The sequence below is a fragment of the Rhinolophus sinicus genome, chromosome 3 (genome assembly GCF_057876585.1).
Source record: "Rhinolophus sinicus isolate RSI-liver-muscle chromosome 3, RSI-T2T, whole genome shotgun sequence".
In the NCBI taxonomy this organism is placed as follows: Eukaryota; Metazoa; Chordata; class Mammalia; order Chiroptera; family Rhinolophidae; genus Rhinolophus; species Rhinolophus sinicus.
Window position 1 is genome coordinate 46262579 of NC_142503.1, and position 27982 is coordinate 46290560.

General features: G+C 34.5%; 1 protein-coding gene across 1 annotated transcript in view; it reads left to right on the forward strand.

Annotated features, from left to right (window-relative positions):
* FCHO2 (FCH and mu domain containing endocytic adaptor 2) overlaps nucleotides 1–27982 on the forward strand; it is a 106735-nt gene that overhangs the window by 13494 nt on the left and 65259 nt on the right. Inside the window, exons 2-6 of the mRNA XM_088796565.1 lie at nucleotides 268–359; nucleotides 11802–11876; nucleotides 14723–14864; nucleotides 14956–15108; nucleotides 27031–27135. Coding sequence (XP_088652691.1) covers nucleotides 268–359; nucleotides 11802–11876; nucleotides 14723–14864; nucleotides 14956–15108; nucleotides 27031–27135 — 567 coding nt within the window. The remainder of the gene's footprint in view (nucleotides 1–267; nucleotides 360–11801; nucleotides 11877–14722; nucleotides 14865–14955; nucleotides 15109–27030; nucleotides 27136–27982) is intronic.

A 27982-nucleotide genomic window follows, 5' to 3' on the forward strand; every position in this document is an offset into this window, starting at 1 on the left:
CAGACTTAGTTTCATTAATATACCGTTATGAGTGATTAGAGTATGATACGTATGTGGTTGTATATGTATGTATATATAATAAATTCTAAACTTTATGAAACCTTGTAGTATTTCTTTGATACAGTTTAAAGTCATACAATGAGCAACAATCCTTAAAAAAAGACAGCTCACCTGAGCATCAGAATTGCATATTAGTTAGCATAGGATTATTCTTAAGTCATTTTGATCTCTGTTTTTTTTTAAACTAAAAATCTTTTTAAATTGTAGGGGGAAAAAAATAGTGGCTTTGATGTCCTTTACCATAATATGAAACATGGACAGATATCGACGAAAGAACTAGCAGATTTTGTAAGAGAAAGGTATGTATTTTTTAAAGTCATTTAACAATTCATTACATGTTAAATTTTAGACTATAAATACTTGAGAAAGATTGGGTTGGATTTGGATTAAGGTAATCAACTACAGTTATTAAAAGTATAGTGTAGTTATACTTGAGAGTAGTGGTTATCTGTGATCTATACACTGAGGGCTAAGTTGTAGCTCCAGGTGGCTTGAAAATACTATCTACATATTTTTTATTGAATATGCTAGCAAGGTGATAAAATAGAAAATTGCGGAACTTTATAGGATAAAATATTACCATTTCTTTAAATAAAAATCATTAAGACATAGTAAAATAATTTGAAGAACAAGTTTATCGAACTTGTAGTTTAATTATGTATTATTATAACTTTTATTTTTAAAAAGTCCTCTATATATTTGTAAATTCTGCAAATTTATAAAATCTGATTGTCTTTGAGACTCTTAGGATATAGTAGTCAATTTAGAAACGATTAAAAATCAGTTTAATTTGATTTCATTAAAGCTGTTTTGTGGCAAGCCCCACTTGTAATTTTTATATGAACACATTTAAAATCTTTACCTTGATAATATAGGGACATTTTGCCTTTAGATCATTCATTTATTCTTTCAACAATATAGTCGTCATATAGTCCATGTCTGCTGCGTGCGAGGCATTTGTCCAGATTCTGGGAATATAGTGGTAAAGATACAACCACTGCCTTCATGGAGTTTACTGACTGGTAGGAATTGGGGAACAAACTGTTTCATTTAACACTTACCCTCTTAAGGCTTCCATCTCTCTCATGGAGTTAAGAGGCAGTCCAAAAGCTCTAAGTACTATGGAGGAAGCTATCCCTGGCTGGCGTCTATACAGCATTGGCAGGAGTAAAGGAGAGGTCTCAGAACGCTGCATCGCTGGCATGTCCCCTAGCCTTCCTTCTTCCCGACACTTCCATCACTACTGGAACTGTCTACCTTGACACCATCAGGCAGTTGTCATTATGCCTTTTAGCCATGTTTATGTCAGTCACCATAAGAAGTCCAGGACCCCTGGGCCATCCCTTCTTGACCTAGAATCTAACCGCTTTATATTTCTGTGAGCAGTGAGACAACCCCTCCTTTCACTCCCCCTTCCCTACTTTATTTTTCTTCATGGCAGGGAATTTTGTCATTTTTGCTTATTGCTCTTTCCTGCACTTGGGATAGTGCTTGTTCCTTTAGCAAACACCTCAGTAAAGATTTTTTGATAGAATGACTCTAACTTCACTATCCAAATCCAAGATATTATCCTATTCCAATCCATTAATTTGGCCTGAACGGCAGCGATAGCATCTAACTGGTCTATCTACGTTCATTCTTGGTCTCCTGCAATTTGTTTTCTGCACTGTAATTGGAATGCTTTTGTTACCTCTCCTGTTTAAACCGTTTCAGAGGCGTCCCAGTGCCCTTAAGATAGGCCTGCATGGTCTGACCTAGAACTACCTTTCAAGCTTTAGGTCACACCAGAATTCTTATTATTCCCTCTCCAGAGACGTTGACCGTATTATTGACAGGGCTTCTTCTGGTCCACGCTTTGTACATGCTTATTCCTCTCTTCACCTAGTTAATGCCTGTTTATACTTTAGAGCTCAGCAATGTGGTCACTTTTACAGGAATTCTTTTCCTAATCTTTCTGACTAGGTCAAAAACACCTCTTACAATCTCAATCAACATCATAATTTGCTACATTTTGACATATGCGTACACTCATGTTCATCATCCCCTTTGTACTCTCACTCCTGTCCCTTCTTCGCATCCCTAAGCAACCACTCATTTTCTTTCTCTTTTTTTAACCACTCATTTGTTTCTGACACTTATGTTAGTTTGCATTTTCTAGAATTTTATATGAATTGAATCATGCAGAATGTACTCCGTCTCATGCTTTCACTCCGTATAATTATTTTGAGATTGATCCATGTTGCATGTATCAGTGATTCATTCATTTTTACTGTTGAGTAGTATTTCATTTATGGATACATCACAGTTTGTCCATTCATCTGTCAAAGTTATACCTATTTTTTGAACTCCGTATTAAGTATATCAATTTAATCGTATAGTAGGTATTCTTTTGCCTAATTCTTGTTACTCAGCACTATTTGTGAGATTCATTTGTATTGAGTTGAGTATAATTCATTTACAACACTATTTAACATTAAATTGTATACATATACCAAAATATATTTATCTACTCTTGGCAGACATTTGGGTTGTTTCCAGTTTTTTGCTATTATAGGTAATACTGCTTTGAATATTCTTGCACATGTGTCTTGGTATACATATACATACTCGTGTTAGGTATTATATATACCCTGGAGTGGAATTGCCAGGTCATGGAGTATGCACGTGCTCAACTCTAGTAGATAATGCTAGAGAATTTTCTAAGGTGGTTGAACCAGTTTATGCCAGCAGCCTTGTTTGATAGTTCCAGTGGCTCCATGTCATTCAGAGAAGTAATATCTTATTGTGGTTTTAATGTATATTTCCCTGATGAATAATGAGGTTGAGCATCATTTTATGTTTTTTGGCCATTGCATTTTCTCTTTTATGAAGTACCTAGTCATCTCTTGCCTATTTTTCTGTTTCTTCTCCCCCTTTTTAAAAAATAAATTGAAGGAATTCTTTATAGATTCTGGGTAAAAGCACTTCGTTAGTTACATGTTACAAATTTATATAAACAGTTGATTTTTATATACTGACTTTGTGTTCAGCAACCAGACAATTCTTGCTTATTCTGATAATTTATCTGTAGATTCTTTTGGATTTTCTATGTGTACGATCATCTCCTGCAAATGACAGGTTTTATCTCTTCCTTTCCAATCCTTTATACCTTTTATTTTTTCTTCTTGAATTATTGTACTGGCTAATAGCTCCAGTGTAATGCTAATAGCAATGGTGATGGTAGACATTCTTAAATATGGTGTATTTGTTCTAGTTTTTTTCCTACTGTTAGATTATTGAATTCCCTTTTACATACTATTTTGATAAGGTTTTTGTTTTTCCTTTTTTAAAAATCATGTATGGATGTTAAATTTGGTAAAATACTTTTCCTGCATCTATTGAGATGATAGGTCTTTCCTTTTCTTTTTTTTCTCCACCTTGTTAATCTGAATTACATTGAATTTTGAATGTTAACTTCCATTGCTGGTATAAACTCAACTTGGTGGAGATAGTATTGTCCTTTTTATATACTGGTGGATCAGTTTGCTTCTATTTTATTTAGAATTTTTGCATGTATATCTGTGAGCAGGATTGGCCTGAAAATTTCCTTTATCTAAATGTCCTTGTTAGGTTTTGATGTCAAGGTTTGTTAGCCTCAGAAAATGAGTTGGGGAGCATACCCTATTTTTGTATTCTCTGGAAAAATTTGTGGAAGATTATAGTTTCTTCGTTATATGTTTCATAGAATAGAATATGCTGGTCAAGTCCTTTGTGCTTGGAATTGTCTTGTAGGGAGGTTTTAAATTACATACCATTTCCCCAAAAATAAGACCTAGCTGGACAATCAGCTCTAATGCGTTTTTTGGAGCAAAAATTAATATAAAACCTGGTGTTATGTTATATGAGACCTGGTATTATATATTATGTTCTATTATAATATCATACCCAGTCTTATGGTAAAATAAGACTGGGTCTTATATTAATTTTTACTCCAAAAGATGCATTAGAGCTGATTGTCCGGCTAGGTCTTATTTTTGGGGCAACATGGTAGTTAATTTCTTTAATAGTTACAGGCTATTCAGCTATTCTAGTTCTTCTGTAAGTTTAGTAAGTTATATTTTTAAGGAATTTTTCCATTTCATCTAAATTTTCAAATTTATTGGCCAGAAGTTATTCTTAAAAATATTTTTTTTAAAGATTTTTTTTTTTTATTGGGGAAGGGGAACAGGACTTTATGGAGGAACAGTGTTTACTTCCAGGACTTTTTTCCAAGTCAAGTTGTTGTCCTTTCAATCCTAGTTGTGGAGGGTGCCATTCAGCGTACAGTTATCCTTTCAGTCTTAGTTGTGGAGGGCGCAGCTCAGCTCCAGGTCCAGTTGCCATTTTCTAGTTGCAGGGGGCGCAGCCCAGCATCCCTTGCGGGAGTCGAACTGGCAACCTTGTGGTTGTAGAGGACACATTCCAACCAACTGAGCCATCCGGGAGCTCGGAGGCAGCTCAGCTCAAGGTGCCGTGTTCAATCTTAGTTGCAGGGGGCGCTGCCCACCATCCCTTGCGGGACTCGAGGAGTTGAACTAGCAACCTTGTGGTTGAGAGCCCACTGGCCCATGTGGGAATCGAACCGGCAGCCTTCGGAGTTAGGAGCACGGAGCTCTAACCGCCTGAGTCACCGGGCCGGCCCAGGATTTCCTATTCTTAATATTTTTTAATGAACTTTTAAAATGTCTGCAGGATCTGTACTGATGTCCCAGTTTTCATTTCTGATGGTTTGTGCCTTCTCTTTTCCATGATCAGTCTCATTTGGCATTTGTTGATTTTAGTAGTTTTTATTAACAACCAGCTATTGGATTTGTTGATCTTCTTTTTGTGTATTAATTTTCTATTTTATTAGCTATTATTAGCTTTTGTTCCTTATTTCCATTGACTTTGTATTGAGTTTGCTGTTCTTTTTTCTAACTTTTTGAGATGAATGCATAACTTAATGATTTTCAATGCTTTCCCCCCCACAATATATTCGTTTAAGTCTATATAGTTTCACTCAAGCATTGCTTTTGTTTTGCACCCATTAGTTTTGAGAATAGGGTTTTCGTTATATTGAGTTTTAATATGTTTTGTGTCATTTTGCTGTCTCCTTTGCTTCCTGGGTTATTTCGAAGTTTATTTCTTAATTCCCAAATATATATTGATTTCTAAGGAATATTTTTGGTATTGATTATAACAGGGGTGTCCAAACTTTTTTCAACGTATTTTAACAAGGGCCATATGCGGTAAAAACAGCTGGGCCACTCATTCGAGGTGAAGTACGTATTGCCTCACCTGGTTTATTTAAGTAAACTAATATATTTTTGGAATTTGCTGTGGGCCAATTAACAATGGATGCGGACTGCAGTTGGCCCGTGGGCCACAGTTTTGACACCCCTGGATTATACACTGAATTGCATTGTGGTTAGAGAACATACTCTGTATGATTTCAGTGTCTTGAAATTTGTTGACATTTGGTTTATGGAATAGGATAGAGTCAAATTTGATAATATCTGTACGTATCTGAAAAGACTGCATTTTGTATTTGTTGTATGTAAGGTTCTGTATATATTTATTATGGTAAGTTTGTGAATTCTGTTCTTCATTTCTGATATATCGTCAATGGTGTTTGGTGGTTTTTTGTTTTTGTTTTTGTTTTCATCCTCACTTTATCAGTTTCTGAGAGAGTTGCACTGAAATCTCTCATTTTGAGGGTGATTTTTGTCTGTTTATCCATGTAGTCTGTCAGTTTTTTGCTTTATACATTTGAGGCCATGCTAGTAGGTGGATGTAAATTTAAAACTGTTACATCTTCAGGTGAATTGAAAGTTTTTATCATTACAAAGTGTCCTTTTATATCTCTTACAGTGTTTTTTGCCTTGCAGTCTACATTGTTGTCACTATAATGTCATCAGTTTGGTTTGGTTAGTGTTTGCATGGTACATATTTTTTTTCTTTTCCTTGCTGTGTCCTTGTGGTTTAGATGTGTTTCTTTCTTATTTTTAAAGGCATTTTGTCAATCTTTATCTTTTAATTGGAGTATTTAGTTAATTGCATTCAGTATAATAACAGATATATTTATTTTCATGTCTGTTGTCTCAGAGGTTGTCAATCTTTTTTTGTACAGGTACAGAAAATAAATATTTTAGGCTTTGGTGCTATCCAGTCTCCTTTGGAGCTGTTCAACTGCTGTTTTCATACAAAAGCAGCCAGAGTCAGCACATAAACAAATGAACATGGCTATGTTTTAATAAAACTTTATTTACAAAAACAAGCAGTGGACCAGATTTGGCTGATGGTGTTGTAGTTTACCAACCCCTGTACTGCTTTGGTTTTGTTTTTATTTATTCTACTTGTTTTATATGTTTTCCTCCTCTTTCTTGCCTTTTGGCCTATTCTTTAAAAATTCTATTTTCTTCTATTAGCTTAGAAATAACACCCTTTTGTACTATTCTTTTAGTGCTTACCCTAGAGATTATAACATCATACTTCCTTGACCTGTTAACTTCTAATAATAATTGGTACTTTTACCCTCTTCCTGAAAATGTAGGAAGCTTATAACACTATCACTTCCTGACTTCTATACTTTATATGCCATTTGTATGTTTGTGTGTAACTTTTTACTGTGGAAATTAAAAGATTTTCATTTTAAAAAACTTTTTATTGTGGAAATATACACTTATATGCCATTTTTGTTCTGTATTTCTTTAACTTTTTATTATGGAATATTTCAAACTTAAAAAATAGAGAAAATATTATAAACCACTAAGTAATGAGCTATAATACAGTTTCACCAATTATTAGTACTTTGCCAGTCTTGTTTAGAGCAATTCCCTGGCATCAAATTGTTACGTCCATAGATATTTACATATGTGTCTCTAACAACTAAGGACTTAAAGAATAATACTCATCCAACAAAATTAATGATAATTTAAAAAATATATTCTAATATATTTTTTGTTCTCAGGTTGTTAACGTATTTTATTCTATATTTTTAGGATTTTTGTATAGTCATTATTTAGATTTATTAAAGTTATTTACTTTTTTTCCTGATACTTGTCCTGGATCGTTTTTCTTCTGTTTTAAAAACATATTTTTAATATTCTCTTTAATGTGGATTTGCTGGTGATGAATTCTCAGTCTTTGTTAGTCTGAGCATAGCTCTGTCTTCATTTGAAAAACTTTTATTATGGACAATTTCAGGCATATAAAACGTACAGGAAAATTATGAACTTAATACAGTAATACTTTGGTATTCAAGCGTCTTCGTTGATGAACACTTCGGTTTATAAATATGTAAACCCGGCAGTAAATGCTTTGGTTTTCGAACATGTCTCGGAAGTCGAACATGTCACACTGCTTCCGCTGAGTGCAAGATCCTGAGGCCTAGCTGTCGGCTGTATTTGAATGTTTCAGAACTCGAACGGTCTTCTGGAATGATTACGTTAGAAAACCGAGGTACCACTGTATAGTGAACTTCCATGTTGCAACCAAGGTTCAACAGTTACCAAATTATGGCCAGTCTTCTTCCATCTATTCCATACCACTACTTTTTGAATTGTTATGAAGCAAATCTCAGATTTAGAAACATTACATTTCATCTGTTAACATTTCAGATGTATCTGTAGAAGGTAAGGGCTTTCAAAAAAAAAACATAACCATCACCTGGTTTCTAAAAATACAGTATTAGTTCCTTAGTATCACCAAATATCTAGTCATTGCTCAGTTTTCCTCGATTGTCATACACACACAGAGTACATGTAGTTGGTTTCCTCCAATCAGGATCCCAGCAAGATTTATACATTACATTTGGTTGATATGATTTTTGAATCTCTTACTCTGTAGATTTCCCTACCTGCTCCTGAACTTTTGTTTTTGTTGAAGAAACCAAATAATTTGTTCTATAGAGGGTCCCATATCCTGGAATATGCTAATTGCATAGTCATACTTTTATGCAACATTTTCCTTTACTCCTATATTTCTTGTAAATTGTCATTGAAATCTAGCAGCTTGATCAGATTCAGTTCAATATTTTGACAAAAGTACTAAGTAAGTTGTGTGCACTTCCACGGGAGGTACATATTAATAATATCTGGTTATATCTGTTTTGTGGTGCTAGCCATTGACGATCATCACCTAGATCTGTTATTTCATTAGGGGTTTACTTTCATTAATATTTTTGCTGGGTATAGAATTCTAAAAAAAAAGGAAAAAAAAAGGATTTTTTTAGAGCAGGTTTAGGTTCACAACAAAACTGAGAGGAAGGCACAGAGGTTTCCCATATACCCCCTGCTCCCACACATGCAGAGCCTCCTCCATTATCGACATCACACTCCAGAATGATACTTTTTTTTTTTTTTTTTTTAACCAAGAATGAACCTACACTGACACATCATAATCACCCATAGTCCATAGTTTACCTTGGGGTTCACTTTTAGTATTGTACATTCTATGGGTTGGACAAGGGTGTAATGACATATATCTAATAGTGTCATGCAGAGTGTTTTCACTGCCCTAAGAATCTTCTGTTTATTGTCTCCATAGTTTTGACAGAATAGTTTGAATCATACAATGCATAATAGCTTTTCCAGGTTGGCTTTTTTCACTTAGTAATATGTATAAGGTTCCCCCACGTCTTTTCATGGCTGGGTAGCTCTTTTTTTTTAAGTGTTGAATAATATTCCATTGTCTGGATTTACCACAGTTTATTTATCCATTCACCTACTGAAGGATATCTTGGTTGCTTCCAAGTTTTGACAATTATGGATAAAGCTGCTGTGTAATCATCCATGTGTAGGTTTTTGTGTGGACCTAAGTTTGCAGCTCCTTTGGGTAGATACCAAGGAAGACGATTGCTGGATTATAGGGTACAAATATGTTTAGTTTTATAAGAAACTGCCAAACTATCCTCCGAAGTGGCTGTATCATTTTGCATTCTCACCAGCAGTTCCTTTTGTTCCACATCCTTGCCAGTATTTGGTGTTGTCAGTGTTCCAGACTTTGGCCGTTTTATTAGGTATATAATGGTATCGCGTTTTAATTTGCATTTTCCTGATGACGTATGATGTGGAGCATCTTTTCATATGCTTATTTTTCCATCTGTATATCATCTTCGGCGAGGTGTCTGTTAAGGCCTTTGGCCCATTTTTTAATCAGATTGTTTTTCTTACTGTTGAGTTTTAAGAGTTCTTTTATATATAGGATAATAATCCTTTTTCAGGTGTGCCTTTTGCAGATAGTTTCTCCCAGTCTGTGACTTGTTTTCTCATTTTCTTGATAATTATCTTTCACAGAGCAGAAATTTAAATTTTAATGAAGTCCAGCTTATCAATGATTTCTTTCACAGATTGTGTCTTTGGTATTGTATCTAAAAAGACATCTTCTCACCTCTCTTCTAGTTTACTATACCCAAGGGCCATCTAGGTTTTCTCCTGTGTTACCTTTTTAGAGTTTCATAGGTTTGTGTTTTACTTTTTTGTCTTTGATTTTCAGCAGTTTTACTATGGTGTAACTAGTTATAGATATCTTTTTATTTATCCTTTTAAGGTTTGTTGGGCTGCTTGGATCTGTGGTTTGATGATCTTTTGTCAGTTTTGGAAAATACTCCATTGTTTTCTCTGCAGGTATTTCTTCTGACCCATTCTTTCTCACTTTACAACATATGTTAGGGGTTTTTTTTGCTTTGTCCTTTGTCCTTTATTTCTCTTTTCTGTTTTATATCCTTTTGTCTCTTTGCGCTTTATTCCAGGAGAGTTTTCTTACCTCTCTTCTAGTTTACTAATTTTCGCTACTGTGTATTGAATCTGCTGTTAGACCTTATCCATTGAGATACTAATTTTTGTTATATTTTTCAGACATAGAAATTGTTTTTCAAATTTGCTCCACTTCTTAAAAGTGATTTCTAGTTCTCTACTGAAATTCTTGATTTAATCTATCACCTTGAACATAATACATAAACTCATAAGGTCTAAGTTTTATAACTTCAGCTTTTGGGACATTGCTAATTTGTTCCCATTTTTTTTGTTGTTCATCTTGTCTTGCCTCCCTGTATGCCTGGTGGTTTCATGAACGTATGTGTATAAAGCATCCAGACAGGATCCAATATCAGGATTTGAAGAGATACAGGTTGCAGTCCCTTTGAGGACTTGCCTACTTATGGTTCATCCTTACTCTCTGAGTCTCCACTTAAAGGGAATGGGATTTCCCATGCTTCCCACCATTGGCAGGTCTGAATTTGTAGTTTAGTCTCCCTTACCTTGTGAGGCTGTGAAAAGCTCTGCTCCACTTCTCAGTCTTAACTGCTTGTTCTAGATGCCCCCGAGGGAAAAGCTGCCCTACATATATGACTCACTTCTCTGGATATTCTTCTCTTGGATTTTAGCCTACTGATTCTTAACTGCCTCTTTGGTTCTCTGATGTCTTTTAGTCACACACCCCCTCCCTCCCCCTATGTTTTCTCTGGTTTTCCTCATTGGGAAATTTTTGTATCAATTCATTATTACTGGAGATTAAACCACTTTTCCCCTAGCTGTTAAACGTATCCATTGAGATGTTAATATTTCTTTGTTAATATTTCTTATTAACTTTTTTAAATTATCAAAGTACTACCCTTGTAATATAGTATATTAAAAAGACAACGTTTAAAGGAGCAGAAAAAAGTCACAATGCCAGTAGTGAGAGGCAGATACTATTAAGAGCTCCTTTTTGTTAGAGGCTGGTGTTTGTGGTGATGGGGTTGGAGAAGAGTTTGGAGATAAGGTTAGTGTGGGTAATCTGAGTATGAGGTGATTAAGATAATCTAAGTAGAGTTGTACATGAGGCATTTAGATATTCAACAGATGGTTTAAACAGATGCAAGAGCAGTGTGGAGATCCAGATTTGGACATTAAAAGCAGAAAGTTGAGTCTATCAAAATAAATAGAAGGGCAGTGGTGGTTTATAGACTGTTCCACTGTTAATAGGTAGCGCAGATTGAGACGCCACGGGGTAATTACGGAGAGGTAAGATAGGACTGAAGTTTTGTATTGTTAAGAAGGCCAAGACAGCTTCATATTTTGTATATGTATATTATGTGTCTATGAAAAATTTCTTTTATCCCGTATTTATTGGCTTTCATTGATTTATTTTTTTAAAGCCTAAAAGCCTATCAGCTAAATAGTAGCTATATAAACCACAAAATTGTAGGGTGAAATACTTGTTTGTTGGCATTTTAGATCTAATCACATAATAGATTAAGCTATGAAGTTCAGGACCTCACACTTGCTAATAATTCATATTTAGTTTTGAACAAATGATTATCAATCTGTTCTATTAAATATGCATAATAAATCACAATGTTGAAGAATAATAAAATTATATTAAGTGCACCAAGTGAGTATTAAAAACAAATAGCTTTCACACTGAGTCAGTTTACAGAGAGAGAGACTACAAGAAGCAGTACTCTTGTATTTTCTGTTTAAATAAACAGTGGTACTAAAGATAAAAAGAGTAGTGACTTCAGTGACTTCATGAAGTTTTTTTGGTGATACAAATTATTTTAGTGCTACACCAGACTAGTTCTTTAAGTAGATGTGCACAAAGGGTATTTAAAGATAGGTCAGAAATTCATGACCACATACCAACTTATTTTTAACATATAATTTGAGTTATCTTTTTGTTTCTATAGTTTTAATTGTATTTTGATAACTTTGCTATGTGTTTGGTCATTAAACACGAGATAACATGGAAATTTGATTTAACAGAGCTACAATAGAAGAGGCATACTCCAGGTCAATGACAAAACTAGCAAAATCTGCAAGCAATTATTCACAACTTGGGTGAGTTAATGTCTTTGAATAACTCTTTTTCAATGTTGATTTAGGCACAGTTCTTCAGAATACTAGGTTTCAATGAGGATATAATAATTCATAAATATAATCATATATAATTACTTATTTTACATATATTTATATTTGAATATATTCTTACCTTGATTGAAAGTACAATTGAACTTATTGAATCACTTAATGTCGTCAAAATAAATGGAACTTATTTTTTCCTTTATTAAACTGCATATTCAGTAGTGTAATTTTGAGATTATATATGTTATGTGTTACACATGTTACTCTAGTTTTCTGGAAGTTCATTTAAATTCTCTTGAACAGTGATCTTTAAAAACTCACTTAAAATAACTCACTTAAACTATTGAAATGACTAAAATGCATTAAAAATGTCTCTTGTGATTTTATAGATTATCATTACATCTTTCTTTCAAAAAGTTATGTTAAAGAGATGTGTTCTTTGAGGAAATAAATATCAATAATAAGAATATACTAAAGTGAGATGTTCTCATAGCCATAACAACTCTGGGAAAAATAATTGTATAAAAATAATTGAACCATAACTACCCTGGAAGGAATACTTAATCTAATTTAATTATCTAAAATTTGGAGAAAGGTTATATTTTAGCTCAGCTATGAAAATAATTAGTCTAACAATAATAAAGATTTTTATAGTGATATTCAGTAAAAGACTCCTCTGTATCTGGGTTTCTGGTGAATCTGTGAATCCCCTGAAATTTTAGATAAAATTTTGTGTAGGTATTCATATTTCTGATGAAGAGGGCCTATACCAGTTATCAGATTCACATATGGTTCTATGATCCAAAAAACTGGTTAAGAATAAATCTTATGAAAGTGTCATTGAGTGAGTTTAAACAAAAGTCTCCCTACTTTGTTGTCTAGATAAAAAGGAGTTGGACTCTCAGTTCATCCACTAAGTAGTGACACTGTCCATTATGTAAGTGCTGGCGAGCCCCAGCTAAGAGGACCTTCTGTAGCCACGTACACTGGCTGGGAAGGATGCGGAGCTACTGCCTTTTATTAGAGGAGAGTGGGGTTTTTTTTCCCCGCGCTCTAACTAACTGAGCCATGCAGTCACCCCTCTGGCAGCTCAGCTGCAGCTTGTTGTTTTCAGTCTAGTTGTGGAGGGCACAGCTCACTGGCCCAAAACCGGCAACCCTGTTGTTAAGAGCTTGCGCTCTAACCGACTGAGCCATCCGGCCACCCCTAATACATATATATTTTAATTATAGTTGACATTCAGTATTTTATATTAGCTTCAGGTGTACAGTGCAGTGGTTAGGCATTTACATAATTTATGAAGTGAAGATCATAAAGATTTTAAATATTAATATTTTTGTTTACTGGTGCATAATTAGGCAAGAAATTGAATTTTATCTTTCTGTAGTTTCATTTAAACATATATTGGAATTGTCAGTTTTCTTTCTTAGTGTTTATTATACCTTCATGTTATTACTTGACCAGAAAAAAAGGTGTATATGTCAAAGTTTTATAAATGGAATGATACTTGAAATTCCGTAAAGAAACCTATACTTAAAGAAATCTTATGTTGAACCACTTTCAGTGTAAAGGATCCTTTGGTAAAGTAAAGGGACACTCCCATCTTATCTACTTTGTGATGTTTAGACTATCATGTATCAGGTTTACTTGAAGCCACGTACATGTCTTTAGGTGCTGTAGTGAGTGGATACTTTTCAGGTGCTGTTTTTTCTTTTGAAATTTTCCATCTAACTATTTTCCAGATTTAGTTCTGATTAGATTTTAAAGTGTGAAGTGAGGTCTAATCAGAACAGTCCTATTCTAAGTATTTTCTTTGAACTTCTTTATTATTGCTTAAAATGAGGATTGCCAGTTAGCTTTCCTGCTGGGTAGGAAATGTAAAAATCGGCACAGAGTACATGTTAGGATATGTAATTTCTTTTTCCATCCTCTTGCCTTAGTGATCATTGCTGCTATTTGTTTTGTTTTTTTGTTAGAAGTTTTATCGTAGAGCAAAGGAAGAGCTGTTGAAAATATCTTAGGGTATAGAAAGTACCTGAAGAAAGCATAGGATAAAATTATCCTTGGATCATTCACCACTGACCAAATTAATTTAAATGAACAATTGGCATCCTAAGTGCTATCTATCTAAGCTATAATAACCAGGTAATTCTTGGAAGTACTCGAAACTGCTGAAAATGTTAAAGCCTCCATATTGAGAAAAAGTAGGAAAATATGTCATACATCCTGTACCATGTAGTCAAAAGGGGACCTCTTAATGTTTTTTTAAAGTATACTTATCGGTACAATTATAATGCCTCCCAAAAGGTTTTAGGTAACAGTTCTAAAATAATTCTTAGATAATTATTAATGATGAAAACACTTTAAAAAATCATGTGCAAGTTTGACTTTTGTGTGTCTAAATTCAAAAGAACTTTTTTATTTTTGATGAAGCATTTTAAATGGAGCACTAAATAGTCTAAATCGAAATTTGATAAGTTAATTTTTAGCATTAGACAATGATTAGAAATGCTTCTGATACAAATCTAAATAGCCAAATCAACTCAGAAAAATAATACAATATAAATGAGGGCCAGAGCCTTGTGATAGGTAGTTAACGCATTTTTGTATACTTGAGGTCCAAAAATATTTTAAATGATTAACCAAGGATTAAAAAAATTAAAATAAGTCTGTCAGTTATTTAATTTCTGCTTTATTTTAATTTCATCATTTCCCTAATTAAAAATTGCTGAATATAACATTATTATTCCCTTTGGTTCCATTTTGGAGCCTTATACTTTTTTTTCTTTTCGTAAATTGTTCCCATGTTTTCTTTCCCTTAGAACATTTGCACCAGTGTGGGATGTGTTCAAAACATCTACAGAGAAATTAGCTAACTGTCACTTGGATCTTGTTAGAAAATTACAAGAATTAATAAAGGAAGTTCAGAAGTATGGAGAAGAACAAGTGAAATCTCATAAAAAGGTATAAATTTTTTCTTGCTAAAAGATTGTTCAGCTGTTGAGTGCTTTATAGTTTGATGATCATTTTTGATGAATCCTTTCATACCAAACAGACTAAAGAAGAAGTTGCAGGAACTCTGGAAGCTGTTCAAACCATTCAGAGCATAACTCAAGCCCTCCAGAAATCCAAGGAAAATTATAATGCCAAGTGTGTAGAACAGGAACGTTTGAAAAAGGAAGGAGCTACACAAAGAGAAATAGAAAAGGTAATTATAATAGAAATAATACCTCTGGTTTCAAAACACTGTCACATACAAGACTGAATTTAATCTTCAAACACTCAAGAGTATGATCTCATATTAAAGATGAAGACACTGTGCTTCTGAGTCTTAGTGGTTTACCTCCGTGAAACAAGTAGGTTTGCAAAATATGTTGTATATAGTAAATGGATTAGTGAATATGAGAAAAGGAACTGTTTATGTCAATGACACATTTACAGGATATTTTCATAATAAGATAATTGATGACATACTGCTTGGTATAGGATTTAACAATAAGATTAAAAAATTTTGAATCAAGACTTTGATATATTTAGAAAGGCATAGATACTTGAAGATAAGCTTTAAATATATGTTGTGGGTGATTTATTGCTGACTTTGAGCACATTTATGTAGTATTGTGGTAAACCACAACCCTTCCCCTCACTCTCGTTTTTGTTGAAAGTAGGTTTTTTTCCCCTTTTTCAAAACAGTTTAACCATTCACTTGTTTGATGTGGTATAGTTTCTATTGAGAATGAGCCATGGAGAGTGATAATTTTTAAAGCTTTGTAAAGTATTTGAAATATCCAGTAAAAAAAGAAAACCAAATTGTAACCATATTACAATTATATTATAAAATTGTACATACATGGGCAAAAACTAGAAGAGAATATGAAAAAACTAAAACGGAATTTGGGGTCTATTTCCTATAGTGTTTGTGCAATAAATAAAAATTGGGAGGGGGAGAAAGATGAGGCATATAAGTTTACAATTTTAAAACAACTTCCATTCCAGACAGCAATTATGAATAAAATATAAAAAGGAAAAACAAAAGAAAATAACAGGATCCAAAAAGAAGATATTACCTGTGTGAACCAGAAATGGAACAGAAACCTGCAAGTGTCATTCAGAGATTGATTACGCAGGCTTGTTGAACTCAAAGTCCTAAGTTAGGCAGTGGAATTTGGCTGTTGTGTGGTACAGGGGACTAAATAAGTTCCCTACTTAAGATAAGCACAAGGAACCCCACTCACTGTGTAAAGCTATAGGTAGGGAAGAAAGAAGGCTCTCAGGCTGCTAACTAGAGCTAAAGCTTTACTGGAAGTTGGGGTTTTGGAGATACAGTTCTGACTGGGAGTTAGTCAAGTGAAGGAACCAATTCATGACTGTTTTGGCCATATCCCCATGATTCTTTGGAGAAGTAATTAAAAACTACCTTTAAAAGACTAATATTAAATTGGGGACTTACAGGGCTGGCAGGAGATAACCTGAAAACTGCTAGATGGGAGTAGATGCGCATAAAGGATAAAGTGTAACACAATTCTGCACGTACCATTTACATTGTATTTTATAGAGTTTTCCAGTAGTACTGATGGAAAGAGAAGAGGGGGGACATAACCAAGAACTCTCCCATTTGAAATGAGAAAACAACCAAAATTCTAGAGCACATGTAAGAAATCAAATGCTAAGACAGACTCTAATAAATTAAACAATTGGAATAAGAATTCAATCCAGGTAAAAATTTGTTTTTTAAATAATTTTTTAGTTTTTCAATTACAGTTGACATACGATATTATATTAGTTTCAGGTGTACAACAGTGATGAGGTGATGCAACTTAGCTATATAACTTACGAGGTGATCTGCCCAGATAAATGTAGTACCCATCTCACACCATACATAGTTATTACAATATTATTGACTATATTTCTTATGCTATACTTTACATCCACATGATTTTTGTGGCTACCTATTTGTACTTCTTAATCCCTTCCCATTTCCTATCTCATGCCCTCAAAATGTTCTCTGTGTCTGTGAGTTTCTGTTTTGTTTTTTAGATTCCACATATAAATGAAATCACATGGCATTTGTCTTTCTCTGTCTGAGTTACTCCACTCGGCATCATACCCTGTAGATTCATCCATGTTGTTGCAGATGGCAAGATTTCATTCTTTTTTTATGGCTGAGTAATATTCCATTGTATATATGTACCACATCCTCTTTACCCATTTATCCATTGATGGACACCGAGGTTGGCTCCATATATTGGCAATTGTAAATAATCCTGCAATGAGCATATGGGTGCACATATCCCTTCAAAGTAGTGTTTTGGGTTTCTTAAGATAAATACCCAGAAGTGGGATTAGTGGGTCCTTCTTTGTCTCTTGTTATAGCCTTTGTTATAAGTATTGCTACCTAGCTTTTTTTTTTTCTGTTTCCATTTCCATTTTCATGGAATATCTTTTTCCATCTCTTTACTTTCAGTCTGTGTGTCTTTCAACCTGAAGTGAATCTCATGTAGGTAGCATATGTAAGGATCTTGTTTTCTTATGCTTTCAGCCACTCTATGTCTGTTGATTGCCACATTTAATCCATTTACATTTAAAATAATTGTTGATAGATATGTAGTTACTGCCATTTTATTATTCATGTTTATCTTTTTTCTTTTCCTTTTATTTTTTTTTTAAATTTTATTGGGGAACAGTGTATTTCTCCAGGGCCCATCAGCTCCAAGTCGTCCTTTGATTAGTTGTGAATGGCACAGCTCAGCCCCAAGTCCAGTCGCCGTTTTCAGTCTTAGTTGCAGGGGGCACAGCCCACCATCCCATGCAGGAATTGAACTGGCAACCTTGTTAAGAGCTCACGCTCTAACCAACTGAGCCATCCGGCCGCTCCCTCTTCCTTAAAGAAGTCCCTTTAACATTTCTTGTAATACTGATTTGGTGGTGATGAACTCCTTTAACTTTTTCTTGTCTGGGAAGCTCTTTATCCATTTTTCAATTCTAAATGATAGCTTTGCTGGGTAGATTAATCTTTGTTGTAGGTCCTTGCTTTTCAACACTTTAAATATTTCGTGGTAATCCCTTCTGGACTGTAAAGATTCTGTTGAGAAATCAGCTGACAGTCTTACGGGAGCTCCTCTGTAGGTAACGAACTGCTTTTTCTCTTGCTGTTTTTAATATTCTCTCTCTGTCTTTAACCTTTGCCATTTTAATTATGATGTGTCTTGGTGTGGGTCTCCTTGGGTTCATCTTGTTTGGAATTCTCTCTGCTTCCTGGGCTTGTATGTCTGTTTTCCTCAGCAGGTCAGGGAAGTTTTCCATCACTGTTTCTTAAAATAGGTTTTCAATTCCTTGGTCTCTCTTTTCTCCTTCTGTTACCCCTATGATGTAAATGTTTATATGCTTGATGTTATTTCAGAGGCCTCTTTCACTATCCTCATTTTTTTTTTATTTTTTTTGTTTTGCTGTTCATATTGAGTGCTTTCTGCTACCTTATCTCCTAAATTGCTGATTTGATCTTCTTCATGTAATCTATTGTTGGTTCTCTCTTAGGTATTCTTCATTTCAGTTATTGTATTCCTTATTTCTGACTGGTTCTTTTTTATGTTTTCTGTCTGCATTTTTATGTTTTCCTATCTCTTTGTTGAAGTTCTCCCTGAGTTCACTGAGCATCCTTATAACCAGTGTTTTGAACTCTGCATCTGGTTGATTGCTTGTTTTCATTTTGTTTAGTTCTTTTTCTGGAACTTTGTTCTAATCTTTCATTTGAGACTTGTTTCTTTGTCTCCCAATTTTGGCCACCTCCCTCTGTTTGTTTCTATGTATTTGGTAGGGCTGCTATGTCTCCTGGTCGCGATAGAGTGACCTTACATAGTAAGTCTCCTCTGGGGTCCAGTGTTGCCGTCTCTCTGGTCACCTGAACCTGGTGATGCACGTGTGTCCCTTGTATGAGCTCTGTGTGCCCTCCTGTTGTAGTTGACCCTTAGTTGCTGTTTACATGTCAATAGGAGGGATTGACCCTCAGGCTAATTGTGTGTGAGGACTGGCTGTGACGACAGTGGAGGAGCTGTTGTTGTGCAGGGACTGACCCTATGGAGAAGGATTAGCTTTAGCAGGTTTCTTTCTGGTGCCTGCCCCGTCTGCCCTTTGAGTGTGTTGTCCGAGAAGGCATCCAGGTGGTGCTCCGGCTAGGTCCGAAGCTGGCCACCAAGAGTGCTGGCTCCAGGGCCTCCTGAGAGGGGCCCTGTTGCAGACCAAGTTCAGCCGCAGCCTGTACCCTGACCAGGGCTACCAGGAATGAACCACAAACCAATATACAGATGGCTGCCACCCACACTGGGCTTGCAGGGGCCTGGGAGAGGGCAAGCCTCGAACCAAGGCCGGCTGCCACCACTGTCAGACTTGGGGCTCCTCAGCAAGAGGTATGGGCCATGCTGAGGCCAGATGCTGCTTGTTTGGGGTTTGTGAACCTTTGAGAGATTTTAGGAAAGTTCACAGCATGAGCCAAGACATATTGTTTGTATAGGAAAGCCACTGGAAGCGCCTTGAGTGGGCCCGCAAGTTGAGGTGGGGTCTCAGGGAATCACCATGGCGGGGTTCCTGTTAGCGAGGTTGATGGAGACTCAGATATGGTGATCGCCTCTGTCTGCATGCCAGGAGGTGGGAGACTCAAGAAAGGAACAATGGCTTCTGCCATCACTTCTGTTTGGGAGAAAGCCACCCCTCCAGCCTTCGCCCTGAAGCCAGACAATTCAGTTTGTCACCATATGTCCCTGTTGCTTTTCAAGCTGCTGCTCCATTGCTGGAGCTCAAGAGCCTATGACTGTGTCAGCACGTAAGTCTCTGTGCATGCAGACCCTTTAAGAAGAACACTTGAGACTCAAGCCCCCATTTGTCTCACTTAGCCACAATCTCTGCTGATTCACAGCCAGAAGTTGTGGGACTTCTCATCCTGTCATTGGAAACCTGGTAGGAAGCCTGGTGTGGTGCTGGGAGCCCATGCTCCTAAGTAGGGACCTTCGTGGCAGAGATACCCTTCTTGATTTTTAACTGCCACATGCGGGTGTGGGACCAGCCCATTCTGCATCTCCAAGCCTCCTACCAGTCTTGATGTGGCTTCTTCTGTATATTCTTTGTTGCAGGACTTCTGCTCTGCTAGACTTTAGGTGATTCTCAATGAGGGTGGTTCTGTAGTTTAGTTGTAACTTTGATGTGGTTGTGAGAGGAGGCAAGTACACTGCTTACCTGCTCTGCCATCTTGACCAGAAACTCGCCTTCAAAACTCCTCCAGATGAAATTGAAATTTATAAAACAGATGAACAGAAACAATTATATGTGTTGAGGATGTTCAGAGATAAATCAATAGAAAATTATATTAAAGAAGATTAAGAAATTAAGAGGCATAATGAAACAAGATCTAGGAGGAACACAGCTAGTTAGAAAAGTTGAAACTGAAAAATATGGTTATTGAAATTTAAAAAAAGGATTAGAGAGGACAAACTTTAGATTTCATACAGTTAAAAAAAGAATTTGGAAGATAGTGCTGAGGGAACTCACCCAGAACATAATACAGAGAAGTAAAGGTTACTAACATTTATCTGATAGGAATTCCAGAAGAAAAAAATGAAGAGAATGGTGGGCAAGTAGTATCTGAAGTTCAACAGCTGAGATTTCTTTCAGAATTGAAGAAATTCAGGAGTCCTCAGATTTATAGATTCTTGATTTTCAGTATGTTAAATAACGATAAATTCAGACCTGGACACCAAAGAAAAAGAGATTACTAAACGCTATCAGATACTTATTTTTTTTCTCACATCTCTGAAATCAGAATGCATCGTCAGTTAATCACATAATCACTGTTTTTAAGTTGGCATTTGTGGTGTAGTTTCATTGCCCATACTGGGTGGCATGATTGGACAACTGCAATACTTTGATGTTTCAGTTAACAGATCATTTCAAGACTAGTTGAGGAAGAAATAGTTTTGATTATTGTCTAAAAATCTTTTGTTGAGACATTTTGATAAGATTAAGAAAATGTAAACACCAGTGTTTGGAAGAAAATCTGGAGATAATAGTGCAACACTTTTAAGAAATGCTGTGTCAGTAATGCTATTAATGACATCGAGGATAATGGTATGTAGGAAAAAACAAACCTCAGTGATCCCTGAATTGGAAAGTAATTCAGAAGGGTCGGATCCAAATATGCAGAAGATTTAGGAATATCTCAATTCGTTTTCCTTTCATTCTAATTCTGTATCACATAGGAGTGGTCTAGAATAAAAATATACCTCTGAGTCTGAAAGAGCTCTTTTAATAAGTATAAAATAAAATACTTAGTGAAAAGAAAGCATTATTTCATGGTTTACTTGACAGCATTATTCTATTTTAGTAGTACACAAGACAATGGTGTGCTTTACCATTAATGATGTATTAGATTTACTATTAGCCAAATATGCACTGAGCATAAGTGCTAAAAGAATAGAAATATAAATTTTCTAAGTCAGCAAAAAGAAGAGGATATTCAAGTTTATCAAGAAGAAAGGATGAAATAGCAAAGGAAAAGAATAGTAGATAGAAAACTCAAAATAAGTTGATAGAAATAAGTCCAAATATACCAATAGCCATAATACATATAAATATAAATAAATGAGACTCCTCTAATTAAAAATAGGTTGCCTGTCAAATAGGAAAAAAAAATCTTTTTTGTAAAACAACCTTAATGTTCAGCAGTAGGAGAAAGTTTTATATAACGAGACTATTCAGCAGTTCAAATAAATGGGTAAAATAAAAGGGTAAAATGATAAATATGGGATTTACAATACTCCAGCAAAAAAATATTGAAGGGGGAGGAATGGATGGAATCTTGAAACTAGGTTCATGTGGTTTCTTTCCCTTTTGTGTGCTCTAAAACTTCTATAACAAAAGTAAAAAAAAAAAAAAAAAAAAAAAAGCTAGAATGACATTAACATGGGTAATCTAAAAAGTATAATGTTGAGCAAGAAAAGCAAAGTTGCAGCAGAATATATATATTTTGATGCCTTTTACCATAATCTTTAATTCTCTTAAAAAAGTATCCTTTTTATTTATGTATAGGTAAATATGTATTAAGGACATGCGTAGGGACAGTAAATACTAAACCACATAATGGGAGTTACCTTTGGGGAGCAGTAAGAGGAGTGAGACTGGGAAGGAAATGGGCCTCATTTGTCTGTAATATTTTTTCCAAACACTAAAAGAATATGAACAAATATGGTATAAAATTGACTATATTTCAAAATTAAGTTACTTAAAAAAATGTGAGCTATAGAAACATTGACTTATAAGTACATACTGTAACATACACATCAGACAGTGAATTGGTACGATGTCCATATCATTAATGCAAAAGTCTGCTATCTAAATTAGTTGAAACTTTCCAGAGGGTTAAAGTACTTCTGGGTTAAATACTGCTCTTTGTTGTTTTTTATTTATGTAGTGACCCCTTTAAAAATGCATAGAAGCTAGAGATTACACTTAAAGAAATGATTATCTGAGTGTTGATATAAACCAGAAAAGCTTTGATATAAGGTAATGATTTAGATGAAATTAAAGGATTTTTTTTCTTTTTTAAAGGAGGGCACAGCTCACAGAGGCCCATGGGGGGATCGAACCGGCAACCTTGGTGTTACCAGCACCACGCTCTAACCAACTGAGCTAAGAGCTAACTGGCCACCCCTAAAAGATTTGTTTTTGATTAACACACTGAGCAAAGCTGTAGCATATGGTTGTGTTCAAGGGTTGTGAGTTGGTGGCTGAAATCCAGCCTATGCTTTACTTGCTCTGTGGTGGGGTGGACAGCTCAGAGGTGATATCTTTGCTTGTCATAGTAGATGTCCTAGTGGGACATCTGGTTTATATATATTCAAATCCAAGTTTTTAAGTAAGTAATTTATTTTTGCCTATAATAGGCTTTTTATTAACATGAATACAAGCTTTAAAAAATCTACATAGATCTTTGAACCATTTTTCCTTTGGTAAACTTAAAAATATACTTATCACTATCATAACATAGTATGCTTCTCATCCTTACTCACAGATCCTTATTTTTATAAAACACCATTTAAAAGTCACTCTTATTTGTAGATTATGACTAAGTCCTTATTTTATATATCTATATTTGCTTCATAGGATTTTACTATGAAAATTATAGGTATTTAAACTTTCTTGTAGTATTATCAGTAAATTTATAGTGCTTTAATGAATAGAATGTAGGACTTATTTTATTATCAATAGGTAATCTGTTAAAGCCAATCTTTTATTTATGAGAAGAAATGTAGCTATCTACTGCTTTAAAAGCATAATTTTCTCATTTAAGAACAAATGTTCCAACTTCCCTTTTAGTAATGACTTTATAAAAGTGGCCAAGTTTGTTAATACTAGGACATTTAGTTTTTATAATTTTGTTCTAAGAATTGACAGCATTACTAAGCATGTATACTATATAGAAAGTTGTTTTGACTTAATATAGTATTGCTGTATAGTTGTTTCCTATGAGAGATATTACTTGCTTTTTAAAAATATAGCTGTTCCCAGTAGTTACCTTCTAAAATTGCCTCTGCCTCCTTTTATAAGATAACCTTACTTTTTAAAAAATTTGTCTTTATCATTATTTAAAACATGTGAGTCAACACATTTTTTAAAATTGTATTCCTTTATTACTAAATACTTCTTTTGTCAGTTTTCCAGAATGCTTCTATGAGTTGGTATGTAATTTCCTTAAGACTCTGGAATGTTATCTTTACCTTAGAAGAGAGACAAGTAACAAAAATGTTAGAATTCATAAAGGGTATCTTTTTTTCTTTCTTCATGCATCCAAAGAATTGAAAAATTGACAGTTTCCTGGTATTAGAAAGTATGCTCCAGAAGACTTACCTGTTCACAGTTCTGGGTTAGATCCGGCTCTTGACCTTTAAGATGAAGACAGTAATTTTTTTGGTATAAAAAGTGAACAGATAAGTTTGTATGCCAAGCTGAATGGCTAGACCAAGATTTATGGTGAGAATATTGTAGGAGAAGAAAAGTTACAAAAATATGATGGTTTAAAAATTTTTAATTAATATTCCCACTCTTAGTAAAGATTTGAGTACCAAAATTAGTTAGAATTCTAGACATTATTTGAATACAGAAAGAGAAAATGTGCTTTTGGAACTTTCTTCCACCTCTTAAAGTCCTATAATTTTAAGTGGAATGAATAATGTTGTGAAATAATTACTTTGTTTACATTCTAGAGATATATCATAGGTCTTTAAGGAGTAATGTTCCTCTAGGCAGTCATCTTTTATTTCTGTTGGATTATAAATTCTTTATGTGTGAGACACTGTCATTGTATTTTTCCATAACAGGATTCTGTTTACTTGGAAAAATATTCATTATAGCAAAATATTATTTGAATTCTTCTGTTCGTTAATATCATAAAAATTAAGAGTTTATTTTAAATATAGGCTGTAGACTAGATTCTCGCCTTTTAAAATGGTTTATTCAAGTATTTTTCTGATCGACTGTTAGATTATGAAATGGTAATTTGAGTGCAATAGTAAATGCTTTAGTTCCTACCATGTGCCTGTCACCATGCTAGATGTTTGGAGACTATTAAAGGCTAAATACATATTATGTCCTTCTCTTTTCAAGAAGTTTTCTTTTGGGGGAGCCAAGACATTTTGAATAATGATCAACAAGAGGTTGAAAGAGAGGTTTTAATGGTAAGGTTAGAAGGAGAGGTATCTTAATTCGTACAGAACCTGTAAGAAGAAAACTTGTAAAAAGAAAACAGGAAAGATCCCTTGAAATAAATTACTTTAAAAAGTATGGACACAATTATTACAGTTTTGTGGGGGTTTTTTGGTTGGAATTTTCTATTTTTATGAATTTTCTTTCAAATTGCAAATATCTCTAGGAATGATCACAACTCATGTCTTTATCAATAGCTGACACATAAATTATTAGGCAGGAACTTAACAGCAGAGAAAAAAAGTAGGTATTAGGATGAGGAACAAGGAAAGAAGGAGATAACAGTGGGACTGTGTCATTTTGCTAGGTTATGGCATTAAAAATTACTTCATGGACTATAGTAGGTTGCTGATTGATCACTCTTGTACAGACTGAAAATTTGGGTAGTTGGAAGAAGAAACTGACGGCTCTTGGCATACAAAAATCCAAAAGGAAACCCTGGTGACCATCCTATTAAAATTGTTTCTAAAACACACTCTAGCAAACTTCAGTATCTGGATTTCCTGTGAAGGTGCTTAGTAAACTTTAACTATTTATCTCATTTAATTGTTTTGTATTTGAAAAGGCCAGGATGTTAGAGGAAGGTATAGTAACAGTAGTAGAAAATAATGTCAAATAGCCGACACTTGGGAAGAGTAAAAAAAAAAAACCCAGAGGAGCAAACTACAAAAGCGTTGTAGCTTTTAGCCACTTACTTTAGGGATGGATGGAGAGCTCGGTACAACACTTCGATTCAATACCAATAAACTATAATTATATATGTTCCTGATTACATTCTTTTTAGAAACCATAATAATAGGAGATATCATTTATTTTGTAGATTAAACTATGTGCTGGACAATGTCCCAAGTATTTTATATAAATACTTTTCATCACTGCCAAAGCTCTTAAAAAATAGGTGGTATTGTTCCCATTTTAGGAATGAGAGAACTATATAAAGCTCAAAGACAAGGTCAAATGGATAGTAAATGGTAAAGCCAGAATTTAAATCCTGTTTCTTCTGGCTCAAAAACCAGTTTGCTTTACATGATAAAGTGGCATCCTATATTTTTTATTTAAGAGGGCAGGAAAGCATAGAACATACATGTTTGATCTAACATATGCAGTTATATTTGGGAGAGTATAGAGTTGCATTTTTAGAGAATAGGATTGTATGTACTCTTGACAATCCCAAACCTCCAGGTAAACCCAACTTTCTGTTTCTAGTTCTTATTCTTATACTCCTGAACATAGCTGGAGATAATTACATATTGGTTCTGATTGGCTCTATGCAAGTTCCATGTTTTCCAGCTTTACCTAACCCTCAATGGCTCTTAGCAATACTTTTACTCATCTGGTTATTACCTACCTGATGCATCCTCCCCAACCATGCTTTGAAACTTTTTTCATTCTCCTAAAGCTCTCAATTCTACTCTTCTCTTCTTCACTCTTAGCAGACCGTCTCTTACCTCATCAAGTAAACGAAGAGCTTTGTAACTTGAAATCCTATAGCTTCTTTTTTTGTTGATCCTCTTTAAACACTTATTTACTTCACCTCCCTGCTTCAAACTTCCTTTGTCCAAACTGATCAGTCCTTTGAGAGTAGTCAGTTTTCTTGATAGCCACGTGTCTGCCCCAATTTACAAGTTACACCTAATTTTTCCTTTTCCTGAATGTCTTTTTTCCACAGAATTTACTTCTGTGGCTTTGTTACTTTCTACCAATTTCTAGCTGTTTATATATAAAGTTATGTTATGAAATTCTTGAGGGAAATAAAGATCCCTATATAATTTATCTTCATAGGCTTTACTGCCTGATATTTAATATATTACTAAGTTTTTATTGAGTAACTTTGATAATACTAGAACTATAATACAGTAACAGTTTTTTAAAAATAGAAATCTTGAAAAAATAGGCAGTGATTGAAAACAAATTTATAGATTTACTGTAGCATAAGGAAAACTGATTTTCTCAACTTTGGAGCTCATTTAGTGTCATTAATCAGACATTCAGTGGAACACGTGTATGTAGGGGGACGAGGAAGACTTATAGGTGTAGAAAGAAGTGTCAGACATATTCTGATGGTGCCGGCTCATTTTTGTTCATTGAATTTTTAGTAACACTGTATCATTATACTGTTATATGATCTTACCCGGTTTATAAAATGAGAGTATTACCTTTTCAAAGCATGTTCCATCAGACAGGAGAATCAATGTTTAATTTCTGTATTATTGTGTGACTAACAAAAAATATTACTAAGGACAACTTGAAAAAGGATATTAAAGTTATTTTATGTCATATTGAACTCAGCATAAGCCTCATCCTTTAAAATACATTTAAACTGTTTCATATTAACTTAAAAAAAGGTAATTGTGTAGTTCAAAATGTTTTTGTTTTGTTACAGGCAGCTGTTAAATCTAAGAAAGCTACAGATTCCTATAAACTCTATGTGGAAAAATATGCATTAGCAAAAGCTGATTTTGAACAGAAAATGACAGAAACAGCTCAGGTTGGTATTTTTAAGGCTTTAAATCTAAAACAGGATATTTGTGTTTATTGGTTAGATGTAATTTTTCTGTCCTATAATTTTTCAGTACTAGAAATGTTAAAATACACAATCTTAATGTTTTAATAACGCTATTTTAAAAATACACATCTTGTTTTGGAGATTGAGTATCAAGATGCAGTATCATAAGGTATTATCCAGATAGACCAGAAGAGGCTGTTTAGAGAGTTGGGGGAAATGAGGACACTGGTAGATGATGAAGACAGTGCTATTAGCCTTATGTGTAGATTCTAAAATTGACTTCTGCTTAAGAAGAAAACTAGAAATGACTAACTGCTGAGATGTAGTAGTTAACAAAACAATCAAAACTCCCTGCCCTCATAGACCTTCCATTTTAGTGAGGGAAGACACACAATAAATAAAAGTCTCCCGTAAGCATGGGATAATTATATCCAATTTGATGCTCTTGGACCTTAATTACAGGCCTGGGTTTAAGTTGGGTGCCTTTTATGAATCATTCCTAAAACTTCCACCCCTATCTTGTTCTTTTGTGGGGTTTTTTTTGTTTGTTTTGTTTTTTTTCTCTAGCACCTTTTCTTTCATCATCTAACATACCATGACTTTTATTTATTGTATCAGGATAGGCTGGGGATGCTGAGGTGACAAAGATACCCCCCAAATCTTAGTGGCTTAGCATAGCAAGGGTTTATTTGTTGTGCTACTTGTTCGTCATGGGTTAGCTGTAGCTGTTCTGCCTCATTTTCACTCTGGTACCGAGGCTGGTGGAGAAACCTCTTTTTACAACATTATTCCCAGTCGTCATGTCTGAGGGGCTAGAACCATGGTGAAG